Source organism: Stegostoma tigrinum, chromosome 4 (genome assembly GCF_030684315.1).
Source record: "Stegostoma tigrinum isolate sSteTig4 chromosome 4, sSteTig4.hap1, whole genome shotgun sequence".
Taxonomy (NCBI): domain Eukaryota; kingdom Metazoa; phylum Chordata; class Chondrichthyes; order Orectolobiformes; family Stegostomatidae; genus Stegostoma; species Stegostoma tigrinum.
The window spans coordinates 48,223,576-48,237,112 of record NC_081357.1 but is presented as its reverse complement, the minus strand read 5'-3'; the positions used below and the strand labels follow the sequence as shown (position 1 = coordinate 48,237,112).

The following is a 13,537-nucleotide window of genomic DNA, read 5'->3' as shown; positions in this document are numbered from 1 at the left end:
CTCATTTGGACCCCCTCATCGTCATCATTGGGGTGGGTGCTGGGGAAGTTGAGCATGTGCTTGGTATGGGCTGCCTTTCTGTATACAGAGGCTCTGTATGCTGACACCTCTACAAATCCCTTGGTATAAATGGATATCTCTGCAACTTTATCTGCAGATGCCTATGTATTTTTCTTGTCTCTAAGATCATACCCATTGGCCTTCTATCTTTGCTGCAAATTCATTTTGTGTGTTTGGAATGCTGCATGCATTTATAAAGTGCCATAAATGTTTTGCCTTTTTATCGTATTTTCTCTTTGACCCAATTTGCTGCTGTTTAAAATTTCCCTGTCCTTTCCTGACCTGTGCCACTTTGGGTATCGTTAACTAAATTGCTGCACGGCACTGCAATGCAGCAATATCCTTTTTAAGCCTACATACATCTCCTGTCCAAAACTTTGCCAATTCTGTCATTTGGAGGACGTGGGAAGCCTCCTCAGACCACCCTGACAGCGGTAGAATATTTGCAGCTGAATTCAACATAAGATTATATTTGTCATCACCAGGTTTCTAGATTACAATGCCAGTATATAGATTTCCTAATCTGGATAACTCAATTGGATAATCAGTCAAAGTTTGTGACTGGTAGCTCTCCAGTTGTAATTTTCTTCAGTGTCTGTAAGAAATATGTAAACAAAATGAACATTGGTATAAACCTAATTTTCCACTTCTCTTCCTCCACCTTTCTGTACTGGAACCTCTTGAATTCTGATTTTCAAGGTGTCAGGGCAAAAGTGGAATAGTCAGTTTGAAGAGCCCAGCAGTTTGTTTGCAGTGATTGAAAGCTTATTTCGACTTCTCAATTTTTGTTTTATTTTTAGACATTTTAAAAAAAATGTTATAGTTGCTCTCAGCATATACTGGAACATACTCGAGCACACGTTTATCTTATGAGCAGTAGCTTCAAAGGTCTTTGCTTTGTGTGGAACCCATTACCAGAGGCACCAGATAATTTCATGATTTATAACTTTTCCTGCTTGAGTTCTTGAATTTGTGCTGCCAATGCTTGAAGCTCCCTAGTAGGAGTGCAGTTGAGTCCAGTATTGGTTTTGTGCACCAGCGCAGGTGTGTTGTAATAAAATGAGTCATTGGCTTCAACCTCAAAATTATGCCTTTGAAACGAAACCTCGGACACTGATGAATATTCTGCATCAGGTATTTCCATGACACAAGACACTCATTGTGGCAATTGACAACATTGTTTAAAAAGTGTGTTGAAACTGTGCAAATGGGATTTAACCAGGGCAAGCAAGGCAAGATTTTCAGTCAGTCTGGAGTGGATTTGAGCCCAAATGCCAGAGGCTCAAGGATTTTGGTAGCCAGCTATGTCTCTTGCCCTTAAAGCTGGGCCAAGAATGTCTTGAAGGTTGCTTTTTGTAAACTGTTTTTCAATGATAGGAGTAGAAAGAATTTAACACTTTTGGCACAAACCTATGCAAAACCAGAGCGCATGGAAAGATGTCCTTGCATTATCTGATTCAGTATTCAGGGTCTATAGGAATGTTGCTAGGTCCTTGTCATTGCCTGCTATTTGCTGAACAACCTAAATATTTGGGTCTAACTTCAATTTTCCTGTGGAAATGAATGAAATATACCTTGCAGAAAAGCTCATCACATGCCAAATTTATAAGAGTTGGTGATTGTGTTATTCTTGGCTTCGGAATTCTTATTGCTGGAAGACAATGTGAAAAGATATTTTCCAATATTAATTTATAACAGTCAGGAAAATGGAACAAAATATTGTTTCTGACCTTGACCTTTTTTATGTCTTGGCCCATTAATTTCACTTCTAGCTATTTGCTTCTGTTTTCAAAACTGCTTCTCTTATTCTCCAGGCCACCAAGGTTGCTGATTTCCCCTTCTAAAAGCAACCTGAAGAAACCTTGCTGTGTACATGTTGGCTGCTGCAAATGTCTCTCAAACAAAAATAACCACACTTTTAATTGCAGTTTGTTTGCTGTAAAGTATTTTGACATCTCCACAGGATATGAAGGATGATATGTGCAGATTTCTTCTTCTAACAAACGTAACCTAATTTGATACGTTACTAGAGACTACACGTTGACCAGAAGTGATGAACGAAAATGCAACCACCAGAACATCTTAAAAACACTTAATTGTAAATATCCGCTTGGCTTAGTTGGCAGCTCTCCGAGTTCTGAGTCATTTAAGTTGTGGGTTGAAGTTCAACTCCAGGACTCGAGCACATTAATGTGGGCTGACACGTATACAGTGCACAAGAAGCACTGCACTGTTGAGCGTGTCACTTTGGACGGGGAAAAGAAACTGAGCCTGGTGAGCTGGCTAGTATGCCTCCTTCATCAACATCCCTTTATGTACAGTGATTAATCAGATGTGCTTGCTGTTTTGGGATGTTTTGGTATGTACAAGCTGAATATTGTTTTGTTCATGCAACTAAAATAAAGTTGGTTGAAAAATAATTGGTTGATTATGAAGCACCACATGACAGCCTTGAATTTGCATCAATAGAGGTCCCTTGTATCTTTTATTCATCCTTCTCTTCAAGAGTAAGGCCTGGACAGTTCAGGTGAGTGAGTGGGTCATTCATGTAGGGGCACATATGACTGCAGGGGTGACCTTGAATTAGACACCAAAAAAATCAAGGTATTCATTTGGTCTCTCCCAGTTCCTTGATCTAAATGTCAATTCCTGCAGAGCCCACGCACACCCACCTCCCTCACCACCACCACCACCACCCCCCTCTTTCCCCCCCCCCCCCCCCCAATAACAACCACTCCTACCGCTAGCACCCACTTCCACCTAGAGGTTGGTAAACCTTGTTTTGACAGATGAGCAACTGAAGGTACAAACATTGAAAGGAGAAGGAGGCACAAGTTTAGAATCCAGTTTGATTCAATTTTGAAGTGGTTGCAGTGCTGGAGCATGATGCAAATTTAGGAAGATGTTGACTCTGAAGGGTGTTTAAATGCAAGGTTTATCAAAGGGGCTAACCGTTTAAGGAGTTAATTGTTGAAGTGCAGACATGTAAGGTTTAAGTAGGATAAAATTGATGAAAGATAGTGGATGGGAGGCCAATCATGAGGCAATTAGAGCAGTAAAATCCACAAGTAAAAATGTGGGAGCCGGATCTAGCAGCAACGGGCTGATATAGATAGTTTGATGCGAATTGGAAGTCAGCAGTATTGTAATAAAGAACATATGGACAAGAAGTCAAAGTGGATCAGGAGGAACACAGCTGGCCAAGCAGCATCTCGGGAGCACAAAAGCTGACGTTTCGGGCCTAGACCCTTCATCTGATGAAGGGTCTAGGCCTGAAACGTCAGCTTTTGTGCTCTGAGATGCTGCTTGGCCTGCTGTGTTCATCCAGCTTCACACTTTATTATCTTGGATTCTCCAGCATCTGCAGTTCCTATTATCTTGGATCAGGAGGTGAAGGTTCTGACCAGTCTCATTCTACCTGAACCAGCAGTCAGGATTGGGATAATGTCAATGGTGAAGTTACACAGTTTTACAGAGACCAAGGCCTGTAGATGTGATCTTTGCAATATTTCACTGAAGGCCATTTCTGCTCATCCAAGATTGAGTGTCAGTTAGGTGTTGCTAAATTGAAATGCAGAAATCAAGTGGTCAGCAGGACACTGGTGAGTTATGTTTGAAGTGTGCCATTGGACGTACAATGATCTCCATGTACTCAGATTATGTTCCTTCAAAGGTGGCAAGCATTTGTTGGCTATCTGCAGCTGTATTGGTTGAATTCTTGGGGCATAATATGGGAGCAGAAACGTGGGAATGTGCATTGGGAGCTCAGCAGCAGAAAGGGCAAGACTAGTAAGTGAGATCAGGCTCATGTAGGAATGAAAGATGGATCCAGTAGAGAATGAGATGAAGGTTGGGAGCAGGAGAAAGTGATCCAAAAATAAGAATCCTTGCTGATCAGCCAGAGGCTGCATCAAGGTTCCCCATGGGAGGCTCATTCAGAAGGTCAGGAGGAATGGGATACAGGGGAACTTAGCTGCTTGGATACAGAATTGGCTGGCCAACAGAAGACAGCGAGTGGTAGTAGAAGGAAAATATTCTGCCTGGAAGTCAGTGGTGAGTGGGGTTCCACAGGGCTCTGTCCTTGGGCCTCTACTGTTTGTAATTTTTATTAATGACTTGGACGAGGGGATTGAAGGATGGGTCAGCAAGTTTGCAGACGACACAAAGGTCGGAGGTGTCGTTGACAGTGTAGAGGGCTGTTGTAGGCTGCAGCGGGACATTGACAGGATGCAGAGATGGGCTGAGAGGTGGCAGATGGAGTTCAACCTGGATAAATGCGAGGTGATGCATTTTGGAAGGTCGAATTTGAAAGCTGAGTACAGGATTAAGGATAGGATTCTTGGCAGCGTGGAGGAACAGAGGGATCTTGGTGTGCAGATACATAGATCCCTTAAAATGGCCACCCAAGTGGACAGGGTTGTTAAGAAAGCATATGGTGTTTTGGCTTTCATTAACAGGGGGATTGAGTTTAAGAGTCGTGAGATCTTGTTGCAGCTCTATAAAACTTTGGTTAGACCGCACTTGGAATACTGCGTCCAGTTCTGGGCGCCCTATTATAGGAAAGATGTGGATGCTTTGGAGAGGGTTCAGAGGAGGTTTACCAGGATGCTGCCTGGACTGGAGGGCTTATCTTATGAAGAGAGGTTGACTGAGCTCGGTCTCTTTTCATTGGAGAAAAGGAGGAGGAGAGGGGACCTAATTGAGGTATACAAGATAATGAGAGGCATAGATAGAGTTGATAGCCAGAGACTATTTCCCAGGGCAGAAATGGCTAGCACGAGGGGTCATAGTTTTAAGCTGTTTGGAGGAAAGTATAGAGGGGATGTCAGAGGCAGGTTCTTTACGCAGAGAGTTGTGGGAGCATGGAATGCGTTGCCAGCAGCAGTTGTGGAAGCAAGGTCATTGGGGTCATTTAAGAGACTGCTGGACATGTATATGGTCACAGAAATTTGAGGGTGCATACATGAGGATCAATGGTCGGCACAACATTGTGGGCTGAAGGGCCTGTTCTGTGCTGTACTGTTCTATGTTCTATGTTCTAACAGAGGCGGAAACAGGGCAGGATGCATACAGCCAGGGAAGGCAGTCAATGACCCATCACTGGGTGAGACCTACCTACCTATCTACATCAGATGTCACTGTCACAATACCAGAGATGTTGGAAACTGTCCTGGGATGTATTCAGTGAAACATGGAACTGTGCAGCAAGGTGTGGGAACCCCATACCAACAACTGTCCAAGTGACCGTGGCAGACAACATTTTCAACACCAAAGCTTTTCAGGGCTTCCTGGGTCAATGTATAACCTACCACAGGCTGTATGCAGGAGCATAAAGGAGGTGATCTGTGTCTTCTTTGTCATGTGAATGAGTTCATCTACTACTCCTCCAATTGGAACAGCTACATTCTAAAGACATTGAGCTCTGAGCCTTTACTTGTTTTGGATGTGAGTTTGCTCGCTGAGCTGGAAGGTTCGTTTTCAGACATTTCGTCACCATACTAGGTAGCATCAGTGAGCCTCCGAAGCGCTGGTGTTATGTCCCGCTTTCTATTTATCTGGTTAGGTTTCCTTGCATTGGTGATGTCATTTCTTGTTCTTTTTCTCAGGGGATGGTAGATTGGCTCCAAATCAATGTGTTTGTTGATGGAGTTCCGGTTGGAATGCCATGCCATTCCTGGTCCAACTTGTATACATCAAGATGGAGTTCCTGTGCCACCAGTACATATTCCTGTTTTTTCCATCTGGGGAGGAATTTGTCAACCAACTCCTGGCAAGTAGAGCTCCCTTGGACCAGCAAGTCGAATTTGTGAATCTCAAGGACTTTGAATGTGTCGTTTGCCTTTGTTTGTTGCCCAGAGAGCTCACTTATTTCATGCAGTTTGTATCCCTGTCAGCTCCCAGAGTTATTTGAAACCCCAGCCCAGCTTGATGGTAAGATCCAGCTTGATTACCTGCATGATCACATTTGGGTCCTACACACCCCTCAGCTTTTTAAACTTGAGTTTAGAGATGGGAGCTGCTAGGAGTGTAAATTCTGCCTTGGATCCACTGTTGGAAACTGCACATCACAAAATATTAAATAAAAACGGAAAGAACTGCGGATGCCGTAGATCAGAAATAAAAACAGAATTTGCTGGCAAAGCTCAGCAGGTCTGGCAGCGTCTGTGAAGAGAAATCACTTACAGGTCCAGTGACTTGGTAACCCTCCTCAGAACATCACAAAATACTACCTGATTGTGGGGCCATTCTTTGTTGCCATGTGAACCGGGTTTTTTCTTAGCTGTAATGTAATTAGGGAGACACTGAAACTTGGGATTTTAACAAAAGGTGGTTATTTGCAAAGGCAATAAATACAGTTGGCAAGTTGGTAATGTACTTGGGTAATTCATTGTATTATGTAGCTTTTGTAAACTTTGTTTTGAATTACTCATGAAGACATGCGCTACATTGTAGATTATAATTCTTGAGCAAAATCAGCCAAACTTCCCTTTGTGATTAGTTTTGAACTACTGGCTGTGAATCTGAGGCAATCACTAGGTTAGCATCTAGAAAGGTAAGATTGGTACCAATAGACTTTATATTTTGTTAAAAAAAGTGGAAAATGCTGGCTTTTGAAAATAACTTTATTCACTTAAGGGGGTATAAACATAAGTGGGTTTAGTGTAATTGACATTATTTTCTGTGCTGAAAAGTGCAGGCAGAAAACTAGGTAGGTTTGAGAGTAAATGCAGCTTAGAATGAAACATTGCAAACTATCCAGTGTATAATGGTGAAAATAAATTGCAACGTGGGATGAGAAAGAGAATTCTGTTTTCTAACTAGTTATTGGCTTACTTTTCAACCTTTTTTGTTTCATTTGCAATATCATTGGGGAGGTGCAGTTTAGCTGGTCTTGATCTTGGACTAATTGTGTTGATGAGTTTACGTAAGTTAGAAAACAAAAATGTAAATTCTAAAGGTTTTGAATCTGTGTCCTCTCATTCTATACTATCTATGGTTCTCTTACTTCCAAACCTACAAATTGCAAGGAGTAGATCCTCAAACCTTCCATGCCATTTGATAAATCATGGCTAATCTGATTGTGACTTCTGGGAATAGACAGGAAAACATTGTCCTTGACTTCCTAGTCATTCAAAAATCAGGTCTAACTCAGTTTTATAAATGCTCAGTAACTCTTCCTCCACTGCTGTCTGGTTCGTAGAATATGTAACAAGCTGCTGAGAGAAAGAAAAGCCTACTTCTGCCTTTCAGGAGACACCCCTTTAAACTGTTTCGCCTCATCCCAAAAGGGAAAACATCCTCAGCTTTTGTGCTCCTGAGATGCTGCTTGGCCTGCTGTGTTCATCCATCCTCACATTTTATCATCTTGGAATTTTCCAGCATCTGCAGTTCCCATTATCTCTGATACAATCATCCTGTCTGCCTGTGTTAAAGCTTATAGTTCAGCAGTCTCCTGTAAGCTATCAGTCTCTTACCAGGATGTATCTTTTCACTCCTTAGGTATGGCCAGAACTGTCTTATTCAGTTTGAAGATTTTGCCAACACCAATGCATTTCGTCTTTTGAACAAGTACCGCAACAAGTACTGTACCTTCAACGATGATATCCAGGGTATGCCGAATGTTTTCAATGTGATTTAACAATTACATACAACCAATGATATTTCTTAAAGGTTAATCAGTGGATTATGTTAAATCTCATCAGGCTACCATCTTAGCAGGTTAGATTGGGGAATACGTGTCAGACAATTGACAGTTGTGTTTCAGTGATTAACACGTGCTCCTGTTCAACATTTGATTAACTTGGTTTGCATCAGCATTTGAAGGTCTGAAGTTGAGAGATTTCAACCAATTTTGTTACTTTAAACTACATGAAATAAGGGGAGGTTGATTTTAATTTAAACATTTTAAGTGAGTAAAATTTGATTTTTAAGAAAAGAAAATAATAAACAGTTTGATAGTAATGTAACCTCAGTTCAGAGAATTGGCACAACTTCAGTCTGAATACTGTATAACTTTTTATTACTAATTCTAACCAGCTTAAAATGACATAAGAACTAGGAGCAGGAGGCGGCCATCTGGCCCCTCAAGCCTGCCCTGCCATTTAATAAGATTATGGCTGATCTTTGACACTCAGCTCCACTTACCCGCCCACTCACCATAACCCTTAATTCCTTTTACTGTTCAAAAATTTACCTTGCCTTGCCTTAAAAACATTCAGCGAGGTAGCTTCAACCGCTTCACTAGGCAGGGAATTCCACAGATTCACAACCCTTTGGGTGAAGAAGTTCCTCCTGACCTCAGTCGTACATCTGCTTCCCTTTGTTTTGAAGCGATGCCCTCTAGTCCTAGTTTCACCTGCTAGCGGAAACAACCTCCCTGCCTCTACTTTTTATCTATTCCCTTCATAATCTTATGTTTCTATAAGATCTCCCTTCATTCTTCTGAGTTCCAATGAGTATAATCCCAGTCTACTCAGTCTCTCCTCATAATCCAACCCTCTCAACTCTGGAATCAATGGAGTGAATCTCCTCTGCACCCCTGCCAGATATTTATCTTCAGGAAGGAGAGCAAACGGAACACAGATCCTGGCCTCACCAGGATCCTATACAGCTGCAACATAGCCTCCCTGTTTTTAAACTCCATCCCTCGCAATGGCAGACAAAATTCCATTTGGCTTTTTAATCACCTGCTGGACCCGCAATCCCACCTTCAGCGATTCATGCACAAGGACACCCAAGTCCGTCTGCACAGCAGCATGCTGCAATTTTTTACCATTTAAAACACAGTCCATTTTGCTGTTATTCCTACTGAAATGGATGACCTCACACTTACCAACATTTTATTCCATCTGCTAGACCTTTGCCTATTCACTTAGACTATCTATTTCCCTCTACAGACTTTCATTGTCATCTGCACACTTTGCTATACCTTTCACCTTAAGATCATCTGCAAATTTTGACACACCACACTTAATCCCCATGCCAAATCATCATCTATGTAAATTGTAAACAAGTGAGGTCCCAACACTGATCCCTGAGGCACACCACTCGCCACTGACTGCCAGCCAGAAAAACACCCATTTACCCCCACTCATTGCTTTCTTCTGGTCAACCAATCCTCTATCCGTGCTGATACATTACCTGTAATACTGTAACTTTTATCTTGTGTAGCTGCCTTTGGTGTGGCACCTTGTCAAATGCCTTCTGGAAATCCAGATACACCACATCCACAGGTTCACCATTGTCCATCATGCAAGTAATGTCCTCAAAGAATTCCACCAAATTAGGTAAACATGACCTACCCTTCATGAGCCCATGTTCGGTGTTCCCAATGAGACAATGTATGTCCAGATATCTTGCTATTTCTTCCTTAATAGATTCAAGCATTTTCCCCACTACCCAAGTTAAGCCTATAGTTACCTGATTTCAGTTCCAGTCTGTGGGAACCACCCTAGAGTCCAGTGAATTTTGGTAAATAATTACTAGTGCATTTGCTATTTTTCCCCATCACCTCTTTTAGTACCCTGGGATGCATTTCATCAGGGCCAGGAGACTTGTCCACCTTTAGTCCCATTAGCTTGCCCAGCACTGCCTCCTTCGTGATAATAATAGTTTCTAGGTCCTCACTTGCTATAACCACCTTGCTGTTAGTTTTTGGCATGTTATTTGTGTCTTCCGCTGTGAAGACTGATACAAAATAACTGTTTAATGTCTCGGCAGTTCCCTCATTCCCAGTTATTAAATTGGCCTTCTCATCCTCTAAAGGACCAATGTTTACCTTCGCCACTTTTTTTTACAATTTCAATATTTTATAGAAACTTTTGCTGCCTTTTAATATTCTGAACTAGTTTACTCTCATAATCTATCTTACTTTTCTTCATGACTTTTGTGGCTTTCTGTTGGCCTTTAAAGATTTCCGAGTCTACTAGTTTCCCACTACTCTCTGCTTTTTTTCTTTTGTATGTGTTTTTTCAATCTGATACTTCCCTTTATTTCCTTAGACATATATGGCCGGCTCTCTCTTTTCATACAGTTCTTCCTTATCACTGGAATATACTTCAGCTGAGCACTATGAAAATTTAAATAAAGTTAGTTTATAGCTGCAATTATTTTGTTTTAAGATTTTTGGATCACATGAGATCTTCTGTACAGAATATATGTTGTTTATTTTACTTAACATGTTGGCCAATTTGGACTTTCTTTGCTGTTAGTGTGCTGAACAACTTTTTTTAAAAAAAAGTCTAAATGCTTTATCTTTAATACTTGACTACTCTCAGTTATGCAGCAAATCAAAGCCAGAAGTCCCCAAGAATGTGTCATGAACACCTTACAGTGAGGTGCAAATTTTTAATGTTCCATAGCTATTCAGTTAACCCTGGGATAAAGTTGCTGATTCAATGAGAACTATTTTGTTTGATTCTCTCATTGTGGTTATTATCTTGCTGGATGTTACATGAATTTGCCATTGTAGCCTCATTGAATGATTGATTCTAATTGTGATCAAATTGCTTCAGTTGCCAAAGAATGGCATCTGTTCTTATGTTGAAAAGAAAGTAAATTGGGCAGTGTGCATACATATATACACTTGTTTTTAAATCAATGTATATTTTAAGGTAGGGGAGGAGATCGCTTGTTTGTTACATATTTGTTTAATTTCCATAGCTTTCCTTGTGTGAAGGAGTCCTTGCTGGGCACACTTGCACACTGGCATACTTTGACCCTGAGGAAGATGAGAGGAGGGGGTCTGCTGATTGTTGAACTAAAGCTCACTTTGCAGTTGAGTACAAATGCAGTTGTGTGGCTTTTGAATGGCTAAGTAGTGGTGTGTAGTAAAGTGAAGAGATTTAATGAAGTTTGGATAATGCTGTTTATTTAAAAGAACATCTAGAGTGCCATAGAAAATGATGAGTTGTACTAGATCTGAAGGAAAGAATAACAAAGTAAGTGAACAATTCTAAATTTAACTAGAAGGGTGATTGCCCTTGAATTAAGGCAGCATTTGACCACGTATGCATCCAGGAGCGCTGTCAAAACTGTTAATAGGAATTGGAGAGGGTTGGTTAGAGACATACCTTGCACAAAGGAAGGTAGACTGTGGTTGTTGGAATCCAATGATATCAGTCATGGGACATCTTTGCAGGTGATCCTCAGGCTGAGGTCCCAGACTCTACCATCTTCAACTGCTTCAGCAACGACTTTCCCTCCCAATGTAAGGCCATAAGTGGGGAGGCTCACTGGTTGTGCAGTGTTCAGCCACTTGCCATGACTCAGTTTCTGAAACTGTCTCTGTTTGAATGCAGTAAGAGCTGGACAGTGTCAAAGCTTAGGCTGACAAGTGGAAAAGAACATCATGCCACATTGGGCAATCACTATCTCAAACAAGAGGGAATCTAATTGTTGCTCTTCACTTTTTGATTTTATTATTTCATGAAGCCTCCCTAATAACTTGCTGGGGTTACTATTGAACAGTAAATTAACTGGACCGACCACGTAAATACTGTGGCTACGAGAGCAGGTCTGAGGCAAGTAACTTGCCTCCTGTCACTGAAGTGCAAGTTGTGGGTGTGATGGAATATTTTCCACTTGGCTGGATGAGTGCAGTACCAACCACACTTGAGAAGTTCAGTGCCATCCTGCTCAATACAGTTGACATAACTGGCACCTAAACCACCACCTTCAACGTTCAGTCCCTTCACTGACAGTGATATAAACAAGGCGTACTGCAATAACTCACCGAGGCTCCTTTTCAAAACTGCAAATTCTCCCTCTTAGAAGAACAAGTGAGTGAATTCAATTGAAAGTCAACCAGTGCAAGTTTCCCCTCCAAGCCACATACCTTGCTGACTTGGAACAATATCATCATTCCTTCGCTGTGCTGGATCAGAATCCTGGCAGTCCCTTCCTAACACTGCAGTGCATGCCCCTATAGCCTAAGGATTGCAACAGTTCACCTCCACCTTCTCCAGGGTGCTTAGGTATGAGTAATAGACGCTGAGCTAACAAATGATGACTACATCCCATGGATGAAGAAAATTGATGTATTCTACAATTTAAATTTAGCTGAATTTGGGCAGGTTAGAGTATGGGGCTTAGAATACCTTTGTCAATTATAGTAATCTATGTCAATATTGTGGTTGGCATTTGATTTATGCAAGCATGTTTCAGTTACCTTTTTAATAGTTCTCTGGACTATATCACAATTCATTATCTGCATTTATTTGTCTGATTTTTCTTTTCCACCAACCTTCGTCTATACTTGCAGTATCACCACTTTCCATAAACATTCACTCACTTCACCTCCATGATGCTCAGTAGCAGCAATGTACACTGTCTGCATGCTGCACCGCAGAAATTCTTCGAAGATCCTTGCACAACGCCTTCCAAACCCTCAACCACTTTCAAGGACTAGGGCAGCAGGAACGTGGGAGCACCACCTGCTGGTTTCTCTCCAAAGTACTCGCCATCCTGACTTGGAAATATATTGCTGTATCAAAATTGTGGAATTCCTTCCCAAATGACATTGCGGATCTACCAACAGCACGTGGAATACAGCGGTTCAAGAAAGCAATTCCTCACTACCACCTCCAGAGCAACTAGGGGTGAGCAATAAATGCTGGCCAGCCAGTAATGCTCGCATCCCATGAGTGAATAAGGAAAAAACTCTGAAACACCATTTGGTTTAGAAGTCAATCTAAAAAGTGCAAGTATTATTTTACTTGTGCAAAATAGATACAAAAAATTGCCTTGAGACAAAACTTCAGGGAAGTTGCTCTGTTTTTATTTCAATTCTTTCAATAATTTTTTGATTCTTTCTCCTATCAGTAACATGTCAACACTTGAAACAGTCTCAGACCCTGAAACTTTCCAAGCCCTGCTGTTTTTGCTAGTGACATGTTCTTTTTTCACCTTTTTTGTCTCCTGCTTTGAGGAATGCAAATTGAAATTTACTTTGATCTTTAACAGCTGCACATGTGTATCTACAGTTGCGCTAGGAATAAATGTTCATTGTAACAAAACCAATGAGTGTGAAGAGAGTCGTCATTGTACTGTCTTTAAGCAAAACTCAGCTGTGATTACCATTTATGTTGCTTGTTTTTTTAACCTGGATTGGCTCTTTTGGTATGAAACTTGACAGCCAAGTGTTGTTTGCACATCTGGAGAGATGAGCAGATTCATGGGGCTTAGGGCCTATTCCTGTTCCGATGATGGTCAAGATGAACTATTCGTTGTCATCCAGTGCACCACAATGTCGACTTTGGTTGAATTTCCTTTTTAATTGGCTCAATGTTACTTTGTGAATGCTTATCCTGAAATCTTGGTATTTGCTGTAACTACACTAGATTCATTGTTACTTTCTGCTCTTCTCAATGTTAATTTTTATAGAAATGTCACAATCCATTCCTTTTCAGGTATGTAGTTGTTATAACCTGAGATCTCAAACAGATCGTCACATATGCTACCTGCAACACAGCTGCAT

At 41.2% G+C, this 13,537-nt stretch overlaps 1 protein-coding gene across 5 annotated transcripts in view; it reads left to right on the top strand.

Annotated features, from left to right (window-relative positions):
• Positions 1-13,537, top strand: part of me1 (malic enzyme 1, NADP(+)-dependent, cytosolic) — a 393,143-nt gene that overhangs the window by 245,706 nt on the left and 133,900 nt on the right. For all 5 annotated transcript variants that reach the window (XM_048531809.2, XM_048531811.2, XM_048531810.2 and 2 more), the window contains one exon: positions 7,561-7,670. In XM_048531809.2, the coding sequence (XP_048387766.1) occupies positions 7,561-7,670 (110 nt within the window). The remainder of the gene's footprint in view (positions 1-7,560; positions 7,671-13,537) is intronic.